This window comes from Enoplosus armatus, chromosome 3, assembly GCF_043641665.1.
Source record: "Enoplosus armatus isolate fEnoArm2 chromosome 3, fEnoArm2.hap1, whole genome shotgun sequence".
Lineage (NCBI taxonomy): Eukaryota > Metazoa > Chordata > Actinopteri > Centrarchiformes > Enoplosidae > Enoplosus > Enoplosus armatus.
Window position 1 is genome coordinate 2,517,270 of NC_092182.1, and position 24,965 is coordinate 2,542,234.

General features: G+C 45.3%; 1 protein-coding gene across 3 annotated transcripts in view; it reads right to left on the minus strand.

Moving 5' to 3' along the window:
* nfasca (neurofascin homolog (chicken) a) overlaps positions 1-24,965 on the minus strand; it is a 53,100-nt gene that overhangs the window by 18,654 nt on the left and 9,481 nt on the right. Inside the window, exons 4-27 of one of the 3 annotated variants that reach the window (XM_070902976.1) lie at positions 23,686-23,882; positions 23,291-23,413; positions 20,596-20,766; positions 20,218-20,265; positions 16,121-16,232; positions 15,166-15,350; positions 14,940-15,071; positions 14,371-14,517; positions 13,244-13,355; positions 12,936-13,102; positions 12,193-12,340; positions 11,465-11,589; positions 10,336-10,380; positions 9,857-9,958; positions 9,238-9,435; positions 8,744-8,814; positions 8,267-8,489; positions 7,980-8,095; positions 7,625-7,835; positions 7,195-7,317; positions 6,597-6,774; positions 3,376-3,391; positions 2,859-2,871; positions 527-766 (exon numbers count right to left, since the gene is read on the minus strand). In XM_070902976.1, the coding sequence (XP_070759077.1) occupies positions 527-766; positions 2,859-2,871; positions 3,376-3,391; positions 6,597-6,774; positions 7,195-7,317; positions 7,625-7,835; positions 7,980-8,095; positions 8,267-8,489; positions 8,744-8,814; positions 9,238-9,435; positions 9,857-9,958; positions 10,336-10,380; positions 11,465-11,589; positions 12,193-12,340; positions 12,936-13,102; positions 13,244-13,355; positions 14,371-14,517; positions 14,940-15,071; positions 15,166-15,350; positions 16,121-16,232; positions 20,218-20,265; positions 20,596-20,766; positions 23,291-23,413; positions 23,686-23,882 (3,203 nt within the window). Of the gene's footprint in view, positions 1-526; positions 797-2,858; positions 2,872-3,375; positions 3,392-5,410; positions 5,438-6,596; positions 6,775-7,194; positions 7,318-7,624; positions 7,836-7,979; positions 8,096-8,266; positions 8,490-8,743; positions 8,815-9,237; positions 9,436-9,856; positions 9,959-10,335; positions 10,381-11,464; positions 11,590-12,192; positions 12,341-12,935; positions 13,103-13,243; positions 13,356-14,370; positions 14,518-14,939; positions 15,072-15,165; positions 15,351-16,120; positions 16,233-20,217; positions 20,266-20,595; positions 20,767-23,290; positions 23,414-23,685; positions 23,883-24,965 lie in introns of all 3 variants that reach the window. The other 2 variants (XM_070902974.1, XM_070902975.1) reach the window with 2 other exon arrangements.

A 24,965-nucleotide genomic window follows, 5' to 3' on the forward strand; every position in this document is an offset into this window, starting at 1 on the left:
TCCGCTCAAAACCAGACGTAAATCTAATATGTTCATGGACAGAAAATTCCTTCCATGAGAAAATTCCAGAGGATTTTTCAATTCATGAAACACTTGCAGTGCTTACTTCTGGTTTAGAGTGGACTCCGATTCTAATCCAACCTAAAAACCGCAGAAAAGGGTGAACTTTGCCAATATCACAATCCTCATCAATCGAAATAGGGAACCCTCATCACTCTAAAGTGTTGAAGGGTACTCACTCCGAAACTTCACATTATTAACATCCATTTATTTAAGCAACAAAAAAAAAAAAGTTTGGATTCTCTCTTCCTGACCAGGAGGATAGTTGCTGGCTACATCCCAATATTCTGAAGTAATTCCCCACTTTTTGCGCAGCAGGTACAGCACAGCTTATCGGAATGCAGCCCAGATGTAGTTTCCTGTTTTGTCAGGTGGGAGAAGGCACTCATCTTTTGAATATCCATGAAGTGCCATTCATGGTCGGCTAAAACACTGGAAAGACAGTAAAAAACCACAATGGGACAACAGCATGTACCCAACACGTTCTGATCTGCACGCTTGGTGGCGACCAGCACAGGAGGTGTGGTGGTAGTGGTCGCCTCGGTTGTTGTGGTGGTGGTAGGAGTAGTGGTAGTAGTAGTAGTAGTAGTAGTAGTAGTAGAGGTCGTAGTTGGAAGAGTGGTAGAGGTTGAGGTGCTAATGGTTGTAGGAGCGATGGTAGTAGGAGGAAGAGGAGCGAGAGGAGGAGGAGTAGTAGGAGAGAAAGCTGAAGCCACGGAGGCGTCGGTATGCTCGACTACAAGGGAGGAGATGGGAGAGAGCAAAGGGTTAAAGACAACAACAAACAGGTAGACACACACTAACACACACACACACACACACACACAGGAGAAAGTAAATGAAGGCCTGAGCCAAAACACACAAGCAGCACTCATCACCGCCTGACGAAGTCATCATGAGTCGGGGCTGAGTGGGAATCCTCACACTGCTTCATCATCGTCCTGCATAGACTTGGACGCCAGTGCCACCAAGAGGACAAATGCTGATACTACAGCGTGGCGCGTCACACTGGGCTTCTTGGAAGAGGATGCAATCGAGTGAAAACCCCAAACTAGCAATTTGTCTTCATGCATTTAAAGGCACTGGTTTTACATGCAAAGTGTCTAATTTTGTGTCTACTTTGGCTCTGGGGGAGACTTGAATTTACTGAACTTTGTCTAAGTCTCAGAGAATAACCCCTGATGGTGACCATGATGATGCCACCTGGGGGTTACCTTGGCTTGGACTTAAAGACTACAACTTTATAATAAAGCTACTATACTTTATAATAAGGCTATAAGTTGCATTATCGGAAATACAGTACCCCCCCCCCCCCCCCCCCCCCCCCCCATACTAGGAACTAAAAGCCACAATATCTCAACCTCTGCTGCTTCCATTTTGACAATTTCTGTAATCTGTCGCTCACAAGTACCCCAACCTTTTGGAAGTGCAATACTAATATACCACTTTAAGTATTGTTCGGCCCTGGTATTGAGCTGACTGGGTTTTTTTTTTTGTTGTTGTTGTTGTTTTTTTCAAAAGGACATCTACAGACCCCCGTCACCCCTTTACAGACACCTCTTTCACACACATCACTGAGAGGAAAATACAACACATTTTATGTAGCGGTGTGTCACATTTCATCCCGTGTCCTTGTAACTGCCTGTTATTCATTTTCTTTTTGACACACACAGCCTTCTGTTGTTGAGCAATCCACCTGTGTTGTGTCCGAGTCATACCCCCCCCCCCCCCTCTCTCTTCAAAGTAACAGTTCAAATGAAGTTTTACAGTTTCTCTCTCTGCTAAGAAATAGTTCAAGATGTATTTTAGTCTAGCCCCCCCAATACGGGGCTAGACTTCACACCTTTATGAAACTTTATGAAACCGGACGCCCTACGCTTGCAGTGAAAAACCACAAACGCACGGTTGCTTCTTCTCTTCAACACGGAAGTTGAAGCGCGCTTTGTTAACGTATGGAAAATGTATTTTAAAGTTTTAAAATGTATTTTATTCTAAAGTGCGCTTGTGCAGAGGAAGACCTTCTATGGATCTCCGACCCCCAAGAACAGGGGGCAAAGGTTATAAAAGGAAGAGCAGAACAAAGGCTCGGGACTGACTGACTGTCTAACTGACGAACAGCCGTCACTCAATGTAATATCCGCGCTGGGTGGGGGTTATCGGTTATAACATCTACAAACCTCTTCACTGTTCTTCTTGATGCTCGGCCATCCCTTGCGAACTAAGTAAGCTTTTCATCTGTTTCATAGCATTGCTGTCATGTAAATATGGGCTGTTCGGAGCGCTAGACAGGTCAGACCAGTTGTGGCAGCAGTCGTATGGTCTGGCTGGACCCCGATACTTTTTGAGTACCAACCAAAATGCGTCTAGTAGTATCGAAAACCATCAAATCCTGAAAGCTAGCATTGAATTGTTATTTTTCAGGATCTTTTTTCTTTGTCTTTCTCTCTCTCTCTTTCTCTCTCTCAAACCCAACCCGTCAAAGCAGATGACCCCCCCCCCCCACCTAGAGTCCTGGTTCTGCTCGAGGTTTCTGCCTCTTAAAAGGAAGTTTTGTCCTCGCCACTGTCGCCAAAGTGCTTGCTCATGGTGGGAACTGTTGGGTCTCTGTAATAACATTATGAAGAGTCGGTCTAGACCTGCTCTATTTTGTAAAGTGTCATGAGATGACTTTTGTTGTGATTTGGCGCTATATAGCTAAAATTGAATTGAATTGAATTGAAATTTTTTACTTATTGACTGATGAGATAGTACCTGATTTCACTTATAATTTTGCACAATCCCCAAAAGCAGGTATAGACAAAATGTTGGTGTCTGTTGCAAAACTCAGGTATTACACTCGTACTGGTAAATTGCAAACACCCAGCCCTAGTCTTTTCTATTTTTACTTTTGTGACACAATGGTGCCCCCGTGTGGGGCACAGGCCCACTTCAGGTTGAGAACCAGCACATCCTTTTCCACCGATTTCCACTCTTACTGTACCTTGAAGTTGAAGTAATCTCCAGCCAGTGAAGGGTCCCACCACTGATGCACCCACCCCAAACATTTCCCTCATACAACGACCCCCAAACCCCAGCCAGCATGCTTGTATCACCGGGCTGGATGCCAAGCATATCCTCAACCCACCGTGCGAAAGAAGAAAAAAGAAAGTAGGACAGAATGATGGAAACATCAGCGTGTTCAGGAGCCATTACCAGCCAGTGAGGTGCCTACCTCAGTTCAGCCCAAAGCTTCAAGCCTCCTTACCTGTAATCCCCAGCACTGTATGTACAGCTGACCGGATGAACAGAAGCAATGGGTAAAGATGGCAGAGTGACATGACTTTTGAAGAAGCTCAGAAGCAAGACGATCAAGCCAGTGAGTGAGTGAGTGTTGCAAGCCAACATCTGATGGAGTTTGGTTTATTTGTCATCGGCAGCGCACCCATCAAGTCACGTCCTTCATCAAAATGTTCCCCACATCTTGACATTCTGATGCAAGGACGTGCATCTCACGCACACCCCCGAAACAGCCGCGTCATTATGACATTGTGTCCCGTGACAGTGACTGAGAAACACACACGTTGCTACGCAAGCTCAACGTGTGTCTCGTGGCAGACGAGGAAGAGGCAGTGATGCTGTGTGGTTGCATTGTAAAGGTGCGCCATCAGGGATTGGTTCAGGAATCAGAGTTTGAGGGTCAATATACAAGCGGTTTGAAGGAGGACTGTACAGCAGCTATCAGGGTGCGAGTCCTCGTCATGAAGACCATCCGGTAGAATATAGAATATGATACCAGAGATTTAAAATGTGTGAAATATGTGACGTATCTATATATATATATATATGCGAATCATAGACGAAGCTTTACTGCATTCAAAGCCAATGATGACCCCGAGCACGTTGAGTTGGGTCTTCTTCAATCCCTGACGGCACACGGCAGCAGACAAACAGCAGCTTTACACTCGGAGGAGAGGGAGAGGTGGAGAGATGAGGAGAGGCAGACAGGCGGATGGGCAGACGAGGAAAAGCAAGAAAAACAGCGTAGACAGCAGTTCAGTCCAACAGCTAAAAGCTCAGACTGGTCTGAGCAAAAAAAATAAAAAATATGGGCTTAATACTTATGGGCTAGGTACCTTATAAGGGGCATTTGTGATTATTTTCTACATTTTAAAATGAGTTTAAACTAATCAAAATTGGAAATTATACATTAATCAATTACAAAAATAACTATATAGTAACTGATCCTCTTTAAATTAGCCATTTTTTTTTACATTAACCTATACAAGTCTTGTATATATACCTAGCACCCTGTTTATTTGCCTATTTATCTTTGGACATACAGTGCTTAACAAATTTATTAGACCACCTGTCATAAAAATGAGAAAACAAACTGGAACAACTAAATAGTCCTTATTCACATATATTAACCACAAATCTTAATATTCTGTACGACCTCCTTTGGCCCTGATAACAGCTTGCATTCTTGCAGCCACTAAAACAAATGTTTCTGTTCAGGAATGCAAGTAAATAACTGTCATTTGGCATCTCAATCAAAAAATAATAACGTGCTTTACTATTTTTTTCTGCTTTTTTGTAAAACAGTAAATTTGAGAATTCATGGAGAACAACAATAATTACATTTTAGCATTAAAGAGATCATTTTGATTAAAGAGCTTGGCTTGCACATACTGGTGGATTAACCATTACAGAGACATCAGATATTTTGGTCATCAGCAATACTGTTAATTTAGGGCAGCGGGGGCAAACACCTCACACTGGGTGGTGGGCTAATACATTTGTTAAGCACTGTTGTTTGACAAACCAACTCAAGGCCGCGTGATATGGCTGAAAGCTCCAGAAAAGGGTAGTCATGGACCTTGAGTTGGGATCGTTTTGTCAAATGCGTCAGACAGTTTCATCAAATCATTAGTGCCTTAGTCGTCGTGGTGTTAACCCTTGTTTTAGAAGATCCGTCCCTCAATATAGTGATGGCAGGATTTGGATCATGGATTGCGCCTTCAAGCTTTTATGGTATGTTGAAAATCCCGTCGTGGAGTAGCTACCTGTGGCGTACCACACGCAAGTCTTATATGTAAACCTAATTCACTGATTATGTAAAATACAAGAACACGAGGAAGCCCTCCCCCTAGCTCTAAAGGGTGTACCGTCTAAAACCCCCACGGGGTTAAAACTAGTTCAGCAACCCCCTCTGCGGCCTACCAGTGTCAGCTGCAGGGGGTGCTACAACTGCACTTGCGGTGGACTGCGCTGCTGCTCAGTGTTAAGATGAACAGATAAAGAGGCAACATGGAGGATGGTGGCGGGGGAAAAGGCGACAGGCAGACACGCTGTGCTTCTCACTCCCCATTACCTAGACCCGTAGAGTCAGTAAAGTTTTCTGCCAATGAAAAACAAGAGAAGGGGGAGACAGGGAGAGGGGTGTAAGAAAGAGAGGGACAACAAGTGGCTGGAAGGTCGGTTCAGCAGATATTCTCACTCACCGCTAGTGGTATCTAACCAGGCTATGCGCCCCGGTTTTGAGGTATCTGCCTCGGTCAAACTTGCCATTGGAACTCTGACGTCTGTGAGTTGCAGGGACACCGTTTGTGGAAAGAGGTTTTCAAATAAAATTTTGGTCGCGTGAGGAGCACAAACCCATTGACCTCCATTATACTGGGGCGGAAGAAAACCTGGGCGTTAAAGGAACACACATATATACTATCTACATGGCTAGATACCACTAGAAGCTTTCTAAATTTGGGCGAACCAACCCTTGAAAACAACCAGGTGTAGTTTTATTCATGACAGTAAAAATAATAAAGTATGATAACACGGCGGATTCTGATCTTCCTCTGATCTGCTGTGTGTCCATCTGTGTGTGTGTGTGTGTGTGTGTGTGTGTGTTTCACAATGTCGGTGTGCTGATAATGTCGTCCGTCAGAGAAAGGCCAGCTCTTTCTCCATCTGATACCCGAACAAAGAGGCCTGTGTTTGCTAAGGGGCTTCAACCTCTCTCACTTTCTATTTCTATGTCTCTCTGTCCCTCAGACGCACACAGGTTCCAGTGACTTACAAAACCGGACTCTCACAGCCCAGACACACACTATCAAACCAACCTAGTTCCCATCCAGAGACAACAAAAAAAAAGGTCTGGAAATGGTGTAATTAAAAGGGCACAATGCAGCAGAGGGAAGGTTGAGTGTCCTGTGCCCTATTGGGAAACAGAGTGCGAGACACACCGCGTGTAAGGAAGAATTCTAATGATAACCTGGGTCAGAAGTTAACCTGTTGCACCTCTAAGAATTCTTGGATTATCTGTGTCCGGCAAGTTGATTAGTGTTGTCACTCACTCATTCTACTCATTCCGTGGCATTCAAGCCAATTGGTTCTTACTGGGTCCTTAAAAGCAGCTCACAAATACGTAGTTTCAGTACTTTCCTAAAACAGCTGGGCAAAACAAACGTTCCTTAGACAGGAATAAATACAAGAACAGCATTTTGTTTGGAGGCGCTGAATGTGAGACTTCTTGGCAAGCAAATGGTCAAAAGTGGAAAGACTCACCTTCGTTGGCGAAGTGCGGGGACTCCTCAGCATAGACCTCGCCTGTTCCCACCTGGGTGCGCGCCGACAGGTAGAACTTGTAGCGGGTGGATCGGTCCGGCAGGCGGAGGGTGAACTCTGTCACGTTGGGAAGGAAGGACTCCAACTGGGGACGACCCGCCCTGGAGCCATTGACTACACACACACACACACACACACACACACACGCACATTCACAGAAGAATGACAGAAAAGGACAGATGGGTTGGCTTGCAATCAGAATTATTCCTCTTATCATCTCATGGGGCGGCCTGGTAGTGCAGCAGAGCGCCAGCCAGTCAACTATGAGCTTCCTCCTCAGTTATTCCTTTTGACAGACAGCATTTTAAACCAAAACTTCCACTAAAGTCAGTTAGATCCTTCAGAGCAACATTTTGAGTGCATTCATCTTCACTGTCACTTCCAAATTCAGTGGTTAAGATTTGGTTCAAGCCTGGTTGCGTGTTCATTCGTGTTGCTGTGATACCTGAATGCTACGGCCCACGAACGCTTATAGCTCATACTGAGTAGCAAATCACCGCTTGGTGTTTGACAAATAGCAAAACAGCAGCTCACCTGTTTGGTACTTGAGCAGGTATCCAATCAGGATGCCGTTGGGCTCCAGAGGTTTGTCCCATTCGAGGTGGATGGTGTCGAAGCTTCTCCGGTTAATCCTGAAGAACCTCGGTGCATCTGGCACTGCAAACACACACACACACACACACAAAATCACACAAATAAATATGTAAAGAGAGAGGGGACTGGGATTTAGGAAAAGGACAGGGGAGAAAAGAAAGGTATTCTGCCCAAGCCGCTTCCATCATGGCTGAAAGCTGGGGCGTTATAATGCAGTACCACTAATGGCCACTGGATGCTGGCAACCAAAAATCCCTAGCTCCAACACTCATGAATGTGTGGCCTTTAGCTCAGAACACCTTTGTGAAACTACATGAGATGTCAGCCTCTCTTGGATGTAATAATTCGGTGGCGAGGGCTGCGTCCTCACCTCCCTCCTTGGTGGTGAATTCCACCGTGTTGCTGGGTGGACCCTCAAAGCGGTTGTTGGCCACAACCATGAACATCTTGTATTTCGAGTAGGACACCAGGTCGCTGAGAATGCCAGACGGCTCGGCCACGGTGCTGTAGAAACCTTTGGTCTTCTTCTCCTTGCTGACCGCCAGGCCCGGAACCAGACTGGACTCACGCCAGTAGTACAGCTGGCGAAGGAAGGAAGAGGTTAATGGGAGAAGAAGTGCACGGGAGGAGGATGAGGAGGATCAAACAAGAGAAACTGTCAGAGGAGTTTATTTTTAGACCAACTCTGCCGTCGGTTCTCATTACAAAAATCCAGCCAGTCTCACTCTGTACTCCTTGAACTCTCCCTGCACAGAGCTCAGGTCCACGGGCTTCCAGTGGATGTTCGCCTTGGTGCTGTCGACCTTTGACACCCGCAGGTCAGTGGGAGCGTCGGTGGGCTCTGAACACACAGAGAGGGACACGGTATGTGTGTGAATAGTCTGAAAGCAGCAATGAGAACAAATCCCCAGCTCTTGTTGCTGGAGTTTTTGTCGGCCCGGAAAGCAGCTTTAGTCCAAAAATCAGTATCAGTGTTGTCTTTAACAAACCGATGTCGCGTGTATCTACTTACTGTCCTCTCCAGAGTATCCGATGGCCACGTTGGACTCAGGTCCATGTCCAAACTCATTCCTGGCCTGGATTCGGATCTCATAAGGCACGTAGGTTTCCGTGTTGTGGACAACATGTTTGGACCCCACCGTGGTCACATTGCTCCACTCCTCCCCCGAATCCTTCTGTCTCCACCACACGTTGTAGTGCAGGTTTGGGCCATTTCTCTCCAGATCAAGCAGAGGCTGGAAAAATTTAAAAAAAAAAATAAAACGGCGGAAAGTAAGATTTTGAATATTTTGTTTTCGCTTTTTCAAATTTTAAACCAACGCTTTACAAAATACTACGACTACTACTACTATCATCAGGCTTCTGGATTTTACTGTCACGGTTCCTTCTGTTATCATGACTACATACACTCTGTGTTTTATTGCCATTATTTACAATGGCATAACAGGCACTGAGTTCAGCAGGACTCTTACAAGTTGCGATGTCTTACCTCCCACGTGATCTCCATGTTGTCCTTCTTGGAGCCCCATCCTCGTAGACCTCTGGGTATGGCATCTGGGGCTTGTTTTAACACAATAGCACAATTCGCTCAGATCGACCAACATCAGCTCCAACAAAAGTGTTTATTTTAGAGTAACCAGTTTATTTCCACGGCTGCAAGATTAGAGCATAATAATTGGCATTTCATTTCACATTTAAGAGGAGGAGGAATTTCAGAGAAGTGGCCCCCGGCTAGGAGACAACAACCTGGACCTCGTGTCATTTGAGTTTGAGACCACTGTCCTACAGGCTTGACCAGTTTTATTTAAAGAGGACATTTCCGTGACTTCAAAAAGGTCAAAACTATTGCAACAAAACGTGGGTATCGCAGTCGTCAACAAAACTATACATTTCATGGAAAGTACATGAAATGTTCCTGAAGGCAGGAAAACTAAAACACATAACCAAATCATTTTAGATGAGTGCGTGTGTGGTGCTTCTCACCAGCTCCGCTGGTCTTGTACCGTGGCGAGGGCCTGCTGGGCTTACTCTGGCCCACCGCGTTAATGGCGATGACCCTGAACTGGTAGTTGACGAAGGGGGCGAGCTGCAGGATGACTGAGTTGAGGTCTCCGGGGTAAGTGGACAGGTCCTGCCACCTGCCCGGCTCCCAGCGGTCCTCCTCAAACTGGACCAAGAACTCTGCAGAGACACACAACTGTCTTGAGACAGAGGCAGACCACTTACTCTTACTCACAGTGGAAAAGTGAGGGGGCCCAGCAGGTGTTCTGGTGGATCACCAGCAGTTGTGGCCTCTGTATTCTGGTATGTCATTTCATCCCTTCATCTCAGTTTGTTTAATGACCCAAAGCTTCCTTTATTACTGCAGATATTTTGTGTATACAGTTCATTACCATTTCTTCCCTGGGCTTGGACAAACTCTAACCCTTCACTCACACTCTCCCTAAGACGAGTGAAAGCTGAACCTGTTCAACACAAATGTAGCTCAGAGTATGCCTGTAGCACCCAACACACTTTTGAGAAATGTGACAATGAGGGGCGGTTTAATCCAGGAGAGGTGGGAGAATCCAGGTATATGAAGAGCGTGCGTGCGTATACTGACGTGAGATTGGACTCCTGTGGTCGTTTCCGGGGATCCAGGTGAGGCGAACGCTGCGGGCTGCAGGGTCAGACAGATCCAGATCCATGGGAGGGTCTGGACGGTCTGCGGAGGAACAGGGAATCATCAGACCTCAGACATTGGCAGACAGCACACACTGTAATATACTAATATAGTAATACTAATAACATTAACAAACAACTTGGAGAATGTTCAGGCTTAATATGAGATTAAATCACATGACAGCATGAATTGTGGTGCATGCATATAAAAAGAAATCCACATAGTAAAACAGAAAAAAAGAAAAAGTCTGAACATAATGCACGTAATGAAATAATATCTATTATAAAAGGAAATGATAAGATATATGAATAAACATTATGACACAACAGAGGCACACGTTGAGATAGAGGCAGAGGACAAAAAGTGAAACAATAAAAAGACAAAGAAAAACAAAGATTTCCACCCGAGCCATGTGTTACCTGGAGGCAAGGCACTAGAGACTGAGGGGTTGAGGGAGGCTTCCTCTGTGGGGCGGGGTCAGGGACCAGGAAGTGGGGTATAAAGGTTAGAGTTTGCAGGTTAGTCTACCAGCCAGTCGACAGCGAGGGAGAATCAACTGTTAATCTGTCATTTAGCACACATTGTATTAATATCCAGTCGGCTTCACTCAGTTTGAGCCGATCATGCGGGCCTGGTTTTGTTTTTTTTTACAGATGAGACTCAGGCACTGATTACTTGATGAGTCACAGATATGAGGCCAGTTTTTCCTCAAAATTAGAAACAACGGGGAACCCAGCAGGTCCGCTGAGAGTCATATTTTCTGAGGACATGTCCTTAATCTCAAAGACGTGGACGTTTGAGCCATTTCTCAAGGTGCGTCCCCGTCTCCGAGAGTCTCTAAGGGCTGCAGACATGTCTTCACAAAATGGTAACGTCGGTTTAACGACGGCCACGCTTTTTTTATTTCATTTTTTTTTTGACTTGCTGTCATTAATGCTAAAGTGTCACATGTCAAAACAATGGCCGCGCATGATGCCCGAACTGCGTCTACGGGACAGCTCCGCTACAGCACTTCCTACACGGCTCTATATGCTATCTCAATATGCCGCATGCAACGCAACAGGTGAATCGACAGGAGTAAGTCGAGTTAAAGCTTGGCTAGGTTAAGCATTTTAGTAAACGGCAGCAACAGTAAAACATGCATGATTTCCATTTGAAGGCATGGAGCTGAAAAATAGTACAGCGTCAAAACTGAAGACATTTACAGTGGAAGGATTTCTGAGTGAGAAAATATATAAAACACCAACGACAAAAATGAAAGCATTGTTGTGCGCGTGTCAGAGAGGGACAGAAACGTCATTCTGAGGTGCTGGCGCAAGCTACTTTTCCTTCACTATGTTTCAAATGGGAATATTGGAACTTTTACGTCACTGCATTTAACCGGCAGCTGCAGTTGGTAGTTTCTTTACGGGCAAAAGGTTTTACATGAAAAATACATGAGCTACCGTGACATGTATGGGTTCAGAGAAATGTTTTTCGACCCCTTTTTTTAGTACACGGGGTCTTATGGTGCAACTCGCTCCAGCGCCGCTCTGTACGTGAGTGTACCTAACACAGTGAGGCGGGCCGAGGCCGAGTCCTGGTCTATCTCAGATTTAACAGTGCAGGTGTACGTTCCCTCGTCGCCCTCGTTCACATTGGGGATGGTCAGCGACTCCTCGTCTTTCCGCAGTCTGGGGGACAAACAGAGACGGGGGTGGATTACGTTCGAGTGTTTCAACGCCACTGTTTTCGTTCAGCCGCGAATCACAGGCGACATGTTTGTGGCCCACATTCGGCCTGCCACACCCCCACCGTGTACACAGCACGGAGAGACATGCTCTGTGCCATAAAGCCATCTTCCTCCCAGTTGACTCCAAATATACTGACATCTCACGAATGAATGTGCTTATCTGCCAAATACTGGACTTAATATTAATAATAATAATATTACCCTGCCTTATAGGGTAGCCCACCATGTAACTAGACAACAAAAGTGACAATTATTAACGCTGAGAATTTACCGAAAGACGGCTAAAAAAAAAGGAATTGAATGAAAATGAATAAAAGAAAGTCAACTTCCCAGCTGCTTAGGTATTTCACTTAATCACAGACAAACCAGAGACTAATGATCCACTCATGCTCGGGGGGGGGGGGGGGGGGGGGGGGGAGGAAGGAACAGCAAACATTTACTGACGTTAAAGTGCTAACTTTGCTTGGATTAGCCTTGGATTCTTTTTTTCTCTCTCTGTTAAAACACTGACTGGCGCTTTAGGGTCCCTGTAGGACGCAGTTACCTCCATCCCAGGCTGAGAGGCTTGTCATCCTTGGTCCAGGCCACGGTGACGGGTAGGCTGGGATCAGACTTCACCTTGCAGTCAAAGCGAGCCGTGGAGCCCCTGATGGCCGACTGGTGCTCCGGGGCTCGAACGATGCCGGTCGGCTCTGAGTCGGAGTGAGGTTGAGGAGGAACCCATGCACACACACACACACACACACACACACACACACATACTACGTGAACGTGCGCATTCAGAGGCATCCCGGGAAAATCAGTGAAAGGTGAAACACCAGTGTTGTACGTCCACCCCGACCTCCTCTGTACAACTTCTGCGCAGTATAAGAACTTTTTCTTGGGTGGATCGCTACAGGAAATGAAAAAAAACTGAAATGTAAAATGAAAAGTTGCCTCACCACCTCTGCAGATCAGTTCACCTGTTTTAATTTAATTTTCAATTCAGAATGCAAATGTTAGTTATTAAACAGAAGATGAGGCACTTTCGTTAAAGGCACAAGAGATCTGAATGTGAGTCCCGACAGCGCAGGCTGTTTGGCACGAGGAAGGAAAATAATTTCATGTTTCACATGTTCCGTCTGTCGTGCAATGGGAATCCACAAACCCTGTTGGAGCTGATTGTTGCACATGTAGACGTGCGCATTGTGTAGTCGCAAGACGATTACTTCGTTTTTCAGGTTCATTGTGAGCTTGGATGCTGAGTCGTAACAGGAGTCTGAGTGCAGCGGTGATGTAATGTCTGACCTTTGACCTCCAGGCGGACCTGGTTCTCTGCCGTGCCCAGGATGCTGTTGGCCACACAAGTGTAGGTGCCCTCGTCCTCTGCTCGGGCCCGTTTGATCACCAGGGTGCCGTTGATGTAAACGCGGTACTGGCCGCCGTCCAGCCCACTGCCCTGTCCGTTCTTAAACCTGTACGCAAAGAAAACACACGGACATGGCGAAAGAACTGAACATATGAACGAGCAAACTGTCTTGCTCAAGGACGCGTGGATGTGGGTTTCCAGTATTTTTTCCAGGATTCAAGCGAACAAAGAAGCATTAGAAGCTCACCAGCGTAAGTCCGGCAGAGGGGAACCGAAGAAGGGGCAGTCCAGGGAGGTGCGGTTGTTCTCGATGACTTTAATCAGCTGGTTTTTAGGGCCCAGTATCCTGGGAGGCATGTCTGCAAAGACAAGAGGGACCGATTCATCACTTCAAGGACTCTTCATGTCGCAATCAAATCAAAACAGACATCTGGTCTTTTAGTGAAAAACTGTATGTGTCATACTTCTTTCTCGCAGCAGACATTTTGACTTTGTCATGGCAGGGAAAGCACAGGTCTTAGTAGTGACATTAACAATGGCTCGGTTCTATTAAAGCTGTGACAGTGCGACAAGCGGGCCAGCACCCTGAAACTGCGGCAGCCGAATGGAATTCAGCCATCGCTCGTTTCACTATTTACACCTTTGCTGTTCCTACTGTGATATGTCAGAATGTCTCCTGTAGTGGTTTGAAATAATTGTTGCTAGTAACATACAACTAGCTTCTTTTAGCTTAGCATCTTGTATCATCTCTCTTCAAACTTTCTTTCATAGGAACGTGTTCATGAAATCTTTAATATAAGTTACTTGGTTTTCTCATTCTCCTGACATTTAACATTTTTTAACCCCCCCCCCCCCCCCCCCCCCCCCCCATGTTTTATGATCCCTGCGTTGTATTTATTTGGATCTTTATCTGTGCTGTTTTATCTACTGTTTATATCTTTCTCTGTCTTTTTTTATCCTCTTTTTCTATGGTGTTATCTTCTTACCAAAAGTGCTATGTAAATAAAGTTATCATTATTATTATTATTAGTATTATAGCTACACATATATATGGAGAAAAGGTCATTTGTACGTGTAAAACTGTGCAATCAAAACCTGATTATACAAAATGTGTCGAGATTCTTGCAATGAAAGGTGTTTGTGGAGATGCAAAGCAAGCAGTACCAGCTTTCGTGGATGATAACCCTTTCAGGTTCAGGTTCAGTGAAATGCAGTTTTACCCCCCAAAACACGGTGGCTATTCATGCAATACATCCCCCATATTCATATTTGATAGATTATATAGATTTCAGGGCTGAGAATGGAGCCAAGGCATACAGAAAGACGTGTCACACTGCCAGCCGATGTCGGACACTGCTCTGTTTACAGACTCACCGAGGACGCTGACGAAGGCGTTGGCCAGCAGGTAGCCGTGCTGGTTGGAGGCGTTGCACTGGTAGACGGCGCTGCTCCCTATCTGCACCGAGCGAAAGATGATTGTGTCACCCAGCACTGCCTGTCTGCTCGGGTTTGGGGGAGAACCTGGTGGGGGGGGGGGTGGGAGAAAAATGAGAAATTATAAAAATGAAAGCATCATCAGTGATTCATTCTCCAAGTTTTGGAGCTAGGCTTTTGACTCAGTGAGTCTTGACTGATACATTAGCACCAAATACAGCAGTGTCCCTCTATCTGAAATGCGTATATTACTTATTTGATATGCCAACAAGATCATAAAGTCTGAAGAACCTCCCAGCAAATGGGCAGTCCATGGTATGATCATTTTGTAATCAAGTGCTTTAAATCATGTTAAAAATGTGCCAGCTAAATGGCCAATCATCATAATGTTATGTATAATATAATGCCCTGAATCTAACCTAACAAGCTAAGCTGACAAATGTGCTGAATAGCAAACAAGACAGAAAGAGTGAAAGAAAGAAAGGTCTTAAAACATGAACTATACATACTGTCTATCGGCTGGCCATTGATCAGCCACTGGATGTTAGGTTTAGGGTTGCCGTTGGCCCGACACACCAGGCGCCCATTCTCATCCGGGGCTAGCACCAGGTTTGTAGGTTTGTCCAGCCAATAAGGAGCCGCTGCGGAACACAGGGAGTCGGGTTTTAGCGGGATGGACTCGCGAACACAAGCCACTGTATCTGCATAAACACGCGGCCACCGTGACCTCCTCACCTTTGACCTGAACAAAGATGGAGTGGCGTATGCTGCCTAAATGATTGTTGGCCATGCACACATACTCCCCAGCGTCCTCCTCCGACACGTTGATGATCTTCAGGGTCTTGTTGTAGTTCTCAAACTTCACCTTCCGTCCCGGCAGGTCGCCGCCCTTCTTGAACCACTTGATGGTGGGCGTGGGACTGCGGAGGAATGGACACGAGACGTCACCTCGTGGCGCTATCGCCATTCATTTGCATTTGGTTGCAGCGGCAGGAAAACTGCAGGTTCAAGTAAGTTCACGCTGCCACCATGCGCTAATCAAATCAAGATAAGCAGACTAAGCCACAATACATTCTATCGTTAAAGAATAGAATGATGACTTATTAAAGCAGCTCAGACCGGCTATATGATACACAAACAGATACGAATACAGTATGTGATCTTCGGTAGGCCAGTCCCATTTTAAATAATCCCAGACAAAGCTTGCAAATGAACAATTGTTTCTTTTAATTTCATTGTTTTCAAATGTATGTTATGGATGTTTGCATCTTTGTGTTTTTGCATTTTGTTGTTTTCCAGCATCCAAATATTTATTTTGAACTAAAAAGTACATTTTCCAAATTTATCCCGCGTGAATGCGCTAATTGTTTTGCTATCTCTTAGCATCTCATATATACTTTATATATATGATGATAAGAAACGCCGTGATTCCCCAGAGACTCCATGTTCACTCCCAGTCACGCCCACTTTTTAAGCAAACAAATTAGGTCCCTGAACGATTTCATAAAATCCTCACTTTCATAATCTGTTTCGCTTGTCACATTAGGGAAGCTGAAGGTGCTTTAAACATCAACAGCAAAACGCCTATGAATGACATATGTTGTCTATTTTTGCAGTGTCCTAGCACTACTCACTAGAATTTATATTTCATCTTGTGTGTGTGTGTGTGTGTGTGTGTGTGTGAGCTCACAGTCCAGCAGCGATACACTCCAGCAGCAGTTGCTCGTCTCGTAGCACCATTTTGGAGCTCTCGCTCCCCGAAGGTGAGAGGAAGGTCGGCGTGGACTCGGCTACTTTGCGGCCTGCAGACAAGGAACAAGGAGGGGTTTACACACACACACACACACACACACACAAACGCATTCAGAATCTAATCCAGGTGCACTACAGTCTATGTCTGTACCGTGACTCACTTCCTACAAGGAGCTAAACGTCCTCTTTGTGGGCACTGCCACATGAATCTAACACTATTATTCTGATCATTTCCTTGTGGCTGTGTTCCATCTCTGCCAGGCTTTTGGCTCTCTGCGCAGTCTGTTGTGAGGCCAAAGCAGCCTGCAAATGCGTTTAACACCCTCTGGCTTCTCTCACAGGAAGACATTAAGAGATGCAGAAACAACAACAGGGTCATTGATCTTGCTTTATGTTTGCCAAGGGAAAAGAGATGGCAAAGATTGCCATTGAAAGCTTAAATAAAGCAGCCCAGTTTTTCCGCTGTAATGAGATTAGTTTAACATCAGACTGAAGTATATTTAAGGTCACGTAGTTCACGGCATTAGACTTCAGCCGCATGTTTAACCCTCCCGTAGGGCGTCGCCAACGCAATAAGCCGCCGCAGCATTGTGACTGGTTGCCTTGCCAAAACTAGAGCCTTGAGAACAGAACCTTGGTGGTCTTTGGAGTTGGCTTTTAAGTGGCAAGGCCTTTTATAATGCTCACATGGAGTACAATGACTGGGAGGGAGGAGGCATGAGCCATGCTGAATGTAAAGGTGCTTTTATACAATAATTGGGGGGGGGGGGGGTCGGCATTGACATGTCGCTTCAGTTGGTTGGAACAAGCTTTTGAACACAAACTGTGAATAAAACATTTGAGCGTCAATGAACCAATCAGTCAGTTCAACTAAGCAGTCTGGGATGTGAGCAAACTGCCAAGTGCTGTCTTTGTTTACATGTCGCAACACCCACACACGTGGCATGTTAATCAGGCGTGTAGCTGAGTGTAAACTCACTTAACCCTGTTTTATATACAGCCAAGACACCCTTTCTTCCTTTAACATAAACTATACACTAGGAGTACTAACTAGCTAAGAGTGTTAAATCATTATTATCATGTTACCAGTCTTTTATTTTTTTTTATACTTTACATTTGGGCTTGCCATAAAAGGCAAACTTTTTAAAACAGATATAGTGTCGTTCATGTTTCGCAGATTTAATCTATTTCAACTGCTTCAATCTTTTACGTTTTGAATAAGAGTTCACCTGCTTATCAGTGTTTCCGCGTCCGCTGCCACTTCAACTGTTTTCATGGCTTAGACACAACTGGCACTTACACTGCTTTCGGCTGACAGTTCAACTACTTTCAGTGTTTACATACTACACCGCCCATACTATGCAAGCGATAATTCAACGGCCTACAGGGCTTCAACTTGAAACTAACATTTCAACAGCTTTCAGCTCTTGTTGTACACTTCAAACGACACTTCAAGCCCTTTCAAGTGCTTCAACTTAAACTGCAGGTCCCAGACAACATCTCAGCCTTATCCCCATCAGATTTCTTTCGGGCAATGCCTCCCGAAATCTCGTCAGATACTTTGGTGAATACAAAGTTGTCGTAACCAACAGAAGCGATGGCTAAACCTATGAAAATAAGAGCCAAGTTGTCATAAAACAGAATTATTCTTTAAATGATAGACTGGAATACCAGTTTACAATAAGAGCTTAGAGTTACGCTTTGATTTGGACGAACTCGTGGGGAGAGTGGGTCGACATTCGGCTCCAAAAAGGCTCGGGCTGACCTTGTACTACATCCAACTGTATGCAGCATCGTAAATGATGATTGACTGAATTGATAATTGTTTGCAGCTACTGAGTGAACCAATTCCCCCCCAAAATTGTGGCTTTCGTCACTAGTTTTTCTGACTCTTTGATCATTGCTTTTTTTTAATTTTTTTATTTAACCTTTATTTAAACAGGTAATCTCAATGAGACACGGGGTCTCATTCTCAAGAGAGACCTGGTAGAGCTCTAGACTTCAGTCATCAGAGAGCTGCAGCCTGCTGAGAAGTGTGTGGGATCAAATTAGCGTCAGCATCCTTTGTGATGCAGATCTGCAATGGGATTAAAGCATCTGTTAGCGGTTAGCTTCTCCAGTGGCCGGCTGAAAGACAGGAGGCGGTGGGAGGATCTGTTATTGTTAGGGACACTGGGAGGAAGAGCGACAAAGAGGAGGAAACATACAGAAGAAGGTTAGCGGTAACAAACGCCTGAGTGCTTATGTACACAGTCGCTATAGTGGGAGCTACATTGATGCAGTGAGCGCCCTGGAAACATGGTAACCACCCTGCTGATGTCTGTGTCATTAGAGATTAGTGATAAAGTAGCTAGCATGTGTGCATGAGTGTGTGTGTGTGTGTGTTTGAGTGGTCGCGTGTGAGCATTTCGACAGCCTTTACAGTCCCCATCACTCCCCCAGAGCAGAAGTAGGAGGCGGCGGACCCATTTCCATACATATATGACTATTAATGACGACTGCATGAATCCAGACTGAATATTCATCATGTGACCTAATCCCTCCTCTGTGTCTTCGGTCCCACTGGGGACTCCGAGCCGCCGGCCTGGTCTGTCACTAGGAGCATCTTCTCCCTTAGGATCCCATCTACCCCTGGGCTTCGCTCCCGCCCCTACCCCCACCCCCTCCCAGCTCAGCCAATTGCACATATGCTGCCACTTTGGCTGATCTGTTCCCTCCAGCTATGGGCTCGTTCAATAGGTGTATGGCATAATAGACACACAGATTCAATTCTCTGTGTGCAATATTCTTGAATTAAGGGTAATTTGTGTGTTAATTACTGTATGTTTATTCATTACCTGTGATCATTTAACCCTGATTGAAAGGTGGAATAAACAGATTACGGATTAAGTGAGATGAATACTTATTTCTACAGAGTGTCAGTGTATATTAGGGTCAGAGAGAGACGTCCCAGCTGCTCCAGCCTGTCATTCTCCTCTCCTGCAGTGGATATGATGCCATTTGATTTATTCCATGTTTAATGAATTGCTGACTTACTGCCACAGTGATTGATTCGAAGAAATTGGATTCTGCCGCAGCATTTTGCATTAAAGTGTTTCTGTTGCTGTCAGATGTATCGGTGAGTTTCAGTGGAGAGTTGTCGTGTGCCAAGACGGTCAAGAGAACATATTTCATTCCGATGGGAAGTAAACTAAACTTTTGATCCAGGAGGACCTTTGGGTGAGGAACAGTCAAACACAAAACACCGGCAGCTTCAATCAGCTGAAACTCATTTCTTCAGACACTGGTATTAGTACTTAACTGTAGTTTAAGGACAAATTCAGCAATGTCCGTCTAGTTTGCAAAATCGGAAGGAAAGACCAATGAAGGCCCAATAAGTGGTACATTTGAGCCCTGATTTCACTCAAAATACAAAATAAACCTTCTGTTGTGATCTCCAAATGGGAAAAAAAAAAAGTACGTCAATTTTAAATCAGCCAAAAAACAAACACCATATCTCTAAATTCAGTCAGCCAAACAGCCCGGATTTAGTGTAGCGATGCCAGTGATCTGAGAACATTTGATTGGGACGTAAGAAGCAACATTGCAGCTCACAAGTCTTGTGTCTTGTCTTGTCGAGGTTATATGATCTTCGTTAGATTGGTAAGGGCAATCTGAATGGTCTAAATGCAGTTTCTACCAGGACTAAGATTAAAACTCCAGTAGACATATACTGAATGCATGTAGATTTTGTGATTTTTCTCTCTTGAAAAGGGTCCAATTTAAAATATATTTATTCATTTTACACAGCAAAAGCATCGGAAAAAGACGTTGTGCCTTAAAGGAAACACAACAACCCATACTCGCCTTCCCACGCGAAACCCCGCGGTGGATTCTACACCTGTAGCGGGCAGTTAGGAGGTTAAATCAGAGGTCAGCGGATGACTTGATTGAGCGTCACTGAGCTAGCAGGTTAGTGTGCGAGCCATGTTACCGTGGGACACGACTAAAGAGGCGGAACAGGAAGCGGAGCTGTCGAGGCAGGAAGTAACTCACCACCATAGGGGTCAGTGGCATTGTAAGATGTGTCATTATACGGCTCCTCTGAAAACACAGGCAGACACAGTGGCTCATCAGTCCACACGAAAAACACACACTCACAGAACCCGTCGACCAACGTGTCCTCTCTATTGTGCAGCAACCTGAGGAGATATCAGTGAAGGTTATGATTTCATGCATCTCGTGTCATGTCATGACGTCGCCTCTAGATGGGGATATGTCATACTCCATTTGGGTTGGATTGGTGTGTGATCAAAACCAGTTCATACCCTGTTACCGCATGGATGTTCAATAAATGACTCCTGAAGGTTTGCAAGTCTTTGTGTTTGTGTGTGTGTGTGTGTGTGTGTGTGTGTACGTGTGTGTTCTACTCACTGGTCACCACTTTGAGTGTGAAGGGGTTCTTCTGCTGGATGGTGTGCGTGAAGATGAAGCGAGCGTTGCAGCTGTAGTCGGTGTGAGCGTCTTTGGCCAGAACGTTGGAGAAGTACAGGTCCCCGTTCAGACCCATGGACACTCTCTTATCCTGAGGGATCGGAGACATGACTGGAGGACAGAGGGAGGACAGAGGAGTCAGAGCAGTGGTCGGGGTTTTAATGTCAAACTGAAATATAAACTTAAGATCTGAAGAATATTCACATTCCATGAGTAATGAAACAAGACTTCAACATGAATGTGCTGAACACACATTATTGTTGTTGGAATAATACTAGTTTTCACGGCGTCTCTATATTTTATGGGTGTGTAATTCCTATTGATTCAAATTGAATTGTTTCCTAGGATGTTTCCCGGAGACAATTATGAAACAGCCGACCCCAATCACACACCGCACGCACTGACACGCTGCATTACTTCTTTCCAGAAAACTTACAAGGATATTATTAGCAAATGATTCCAAAAATTTGGACCCGTAAAATAAAGCGTTACTGAAGGAACAACTGAGTGGGGTTCAAGTTTGGAATCTCCAGCACTGTAAAAACCTGGGGGAAAAAAGTGCCTTGAACATCCAATGGGGTACCCGAGGAATTTAGAAATATATTTGAGGCGCTTGAGAAACCCTTGAAGAACATGCGTGAACATATGATGAGGTTACTCAAATATCCAAACGGGATACTCAAAGAACCTTTATTACACCGAAGGTGCTTCAGGCAACCTTTCCCTAGGATGAGGTTCCTGGAAGAACCCTCCACAATTTATAAGTTCCTGCAGGAACCTCTGACCACCACAGTGTGTTCCAACAAACACCATTTCTGCAGCTCACAGCTTCTGAAGAAACCCTTTGTAATTCAAGCGAGTCCTCAATCACCTTGGAGGGTTCCGAGAAGAACCCAGTGCCTAAAAGGGTTCTTCTAGGGTTACCAAATGACCCCTTTTACTCCTGGAAGAACTGAGGTATCTGCGACCAATATTCATGACTGCATTGGTCTACTGCCACGTTTTCCTTGGACTGGAAAGGCAATTGCAACAAAAATAAAGTAATAAACTAAAAGAAAGTCTCAGATTGCATACATGTAATGAAAACAGGAGTACATATTTTCAGGTGGGTGTTTACCAAACTGTCAGGGTCTAATGAAAAAATGGGTTGCATTATGAAACATGTAGCATCCGGCCTTTTTGGAGACTGATCCATGCTAGGGACCTACCAAGTCTGGACATCTCGGCCTCTACTGCTTCGGCTTAAACCATTCTTTTATTAATCTCTTTATTGCAAGTCCCACAGCTTTATTGAATCAATACTATCTGGACCTTTTTTGTTCCCGCTGCCATAGCAGCCCTGAACATACTGCCTCGCTGACACTGTTTTGAGCTGGGGATGCCAGAAAGGGCATGAAAGTATACATAAAGATTTTATGTATAGTCTATGTCTGTATGTTGCTGTGTTGCACTGGCTGTGAAAGCAAAGCTCAATGCCAAACTGCTTCAATAACCCTTTAATTACGCAGGCTTGTGTTTTATATATATTGTAATTGGCCACCCTGGCCACCATCACCAACTGATCTCTCAAGTCTTGCATGAAGGGCTGCAAATATCATATAAATGTAAAAGCAAAGATCCCTTTAAGGCCACGCGTTAGCTTGTAGATCGCTGGATGCGTATCTATATATATATTTATCTTTACATACAACTCAGTTCGACGTCTGTTCAAGTTAGCTCAGGCTGACGTGTCATCCCACAGTCGCCACAGGCAAGCGTTGACTTGCATCGCGCCCACACAGACGCCGAGACAGACCGCCATCCACCCTCGGTAACTGCACCAACTGACGTGAGCCGTATGGTCGTCAAGACAGTGCCCCGGGACCAATCAGCAGCCAGGCTGTTGGTGCGTTACAGTGTTGGGCTACATGACACGCTGATATAATGTACTGCGGTTGATCCGAGTGTGTGTGTGTGTGTCTGTGTGTGCTACAGGCTTTTCGCTGAGTGGGTAAAGTTCACTTAAGGTGAACTGGCTGGACATGATCTCTACACGGACACACACACACAGTACTGTAGCGTAGTCCACTTGGTTGAGAAGGACAACACGTGGCTCAAGACTGAAAAAAACGCTCCTAAAACTGAAAGAGACAAGAACGTGAGGGATGAAAGACCAAATTAAAGCATTAAGCTTAAGAGGTCACTGGAGACAAACTGCGATGAGGAGAGGGAAATAAAGCCTGTCTCTAGGTGACCTGAAAGACCGCTAGCCAACAAATAAAGTGCGTCTCTCAGCACCTAGATTGTTCTTCTTGGGGGATGCCGACTGACGTGACTTGAGGTGGTTGTAACGATGTCACCCCCAAGAATGACGCAGTCGACCTCCGAGCCAATGAGGTGTTCAGCTTTAAAGGCAAAAATTCCTTCAAACAAAGTCGCATTTGAGGAACACGAAAGCCAAACGGGTCATGATTCCCCTTCATTCCCCCCGTCGCTGTGAAAGCCAGTAAACACGCAGTTGTCTCTCCGTGAGATGATAGAACTGCACCCGATAGTGGGTGATAGTGAAGACAGTCGGCGGGACGCGCAACATATAGAGAAAGAGAAACACAGTCTGTGTGCTGTGTGTGTGTATTTGAGTGTAATTGGCGCTCACTGCTGTTCATCCAGAAGGTGAACGGAGGAGGCAGGCCCGGCGGGGGGTTGCAGGGTAGAACCAGCGGGCTGCCTTCGGTCACCGACACTGGCTCCAGCACCTCTTTAGGCCATAAAGGAGCCTCTGACGGACAGGCAGGGGGAGGGGGGGGGAAGGGGGGGGGGGGGGGTGGAAAAGAGGAGGAGAAAGGAGGAAAGAGATGAGAACATTGTTATATGGCAAGATGTGTAAGTAAATGCAGTATCTCAGCTGTAAGACACCATAATGCTTTCTTTGTAGCCTATGATGGTATTTCAATGTGTGCATTACGTCCAAATATTATTCTGTAATAACATTAAAGTGTGTGTGTGTGTGTGTGTGTGTGTGTGTGTGTGTGTGTTCTTGTGCTTTCTTACTGGAGACCCGGAGCAGGATTTTGTTGGACAGAGCCACTCCAAAGTCATTGCTGGCAAAACACTGGTACTCTCCTTCGTAGTCCTCCGGTCGCCCTCCGCTGCGGAAACCGATCTCCAGAGTTCCCGAGCGTTTTCGCATCGTCACCCTGGGATCTTTCCCGATGTTGAAAAACTTGCCGTTCCTTCGCCATGAGAACCTGAGCCAGACGACAGCGAATCAACCCAAGGGTTAGCATTACAACTTCTACCGATCCCTGGAATTGAAGTTCATTATTATTAATTCTGACTTTATTATCCGTAGCACTCTTAATCCTCCTCGAGTCCAGGGCTAATAAAAGACTTGAAAACACACTACCTGGGTCAAACGAGTCCAGGTCTAGCCATGCAGGTTAGGGGTCATTACGTATACACATATACTGTGTATCGAAACTGTGCTGCCCGGCTGGTAGAGTCTAATATTTGGGGGAGCTAAACCTCCCTGCTCCACGGACATCTGCAACTTAGCCTTTCTTTTTTTATCGTGGGTTTCTTTTCGTTCCAAATAAATGTTCTGAAGCAGCCATTTAGCCTTTTAATTGTTAATTATTGAGCAGAATAGGGACCAATCGAAAATGGTGAAGGAGTCTCGGTAGAATATTCATTTTAAGTAAGGCAATCCTACCCAATGTAGACAGTGGGAGAGGTGTCCATCTGTCTGAGTCGTCACTTATACGCTTTTAGAAGAGGTCTTAAAATTGGTCTCGTGCATTGCTTCTAGTAATGGAGCGATGGAAATCCCCAGGTAAGTAAAAGATTTGGGTGTTGTGATGTGTTCCAAGTAGATCTTATTACATTTAGACCCCGGTCCACCTGTCGTCCCGCGCTCTCTCTGAAACACAGTTCCTGTACATCTATTTTACACTGTAACCTTCCCGTTTGAATTTCAAACATCTGCAGGGGAGGTTACATATCGAAGAGTAACAGCCCTTGAGAAACAGCAGAAGTGACTATTGAATTAATAATGAATGAAAACAGTATTCCTTATAAAAGAAACTGTGGCATGTGATGAAAACACCGGCGCGCCTGTTAAAGAGGAGACAACGCAGGCGGGGGAAGCATGGCAAAGGTTATCTTGGCATGGGGGTATGCCCACTGGGATTTCGCCGTGTTAACGTGGACTGTTAATCGTTTCAACAGCTGGAAAATGTGTAAAAGTCCTCTGCTTGTCATGTGGTTGCCATCTTACATTGCTCAACGCCGCACGTGTGTGTGTGTACGTATTAGCACTGCCAACCTAATCC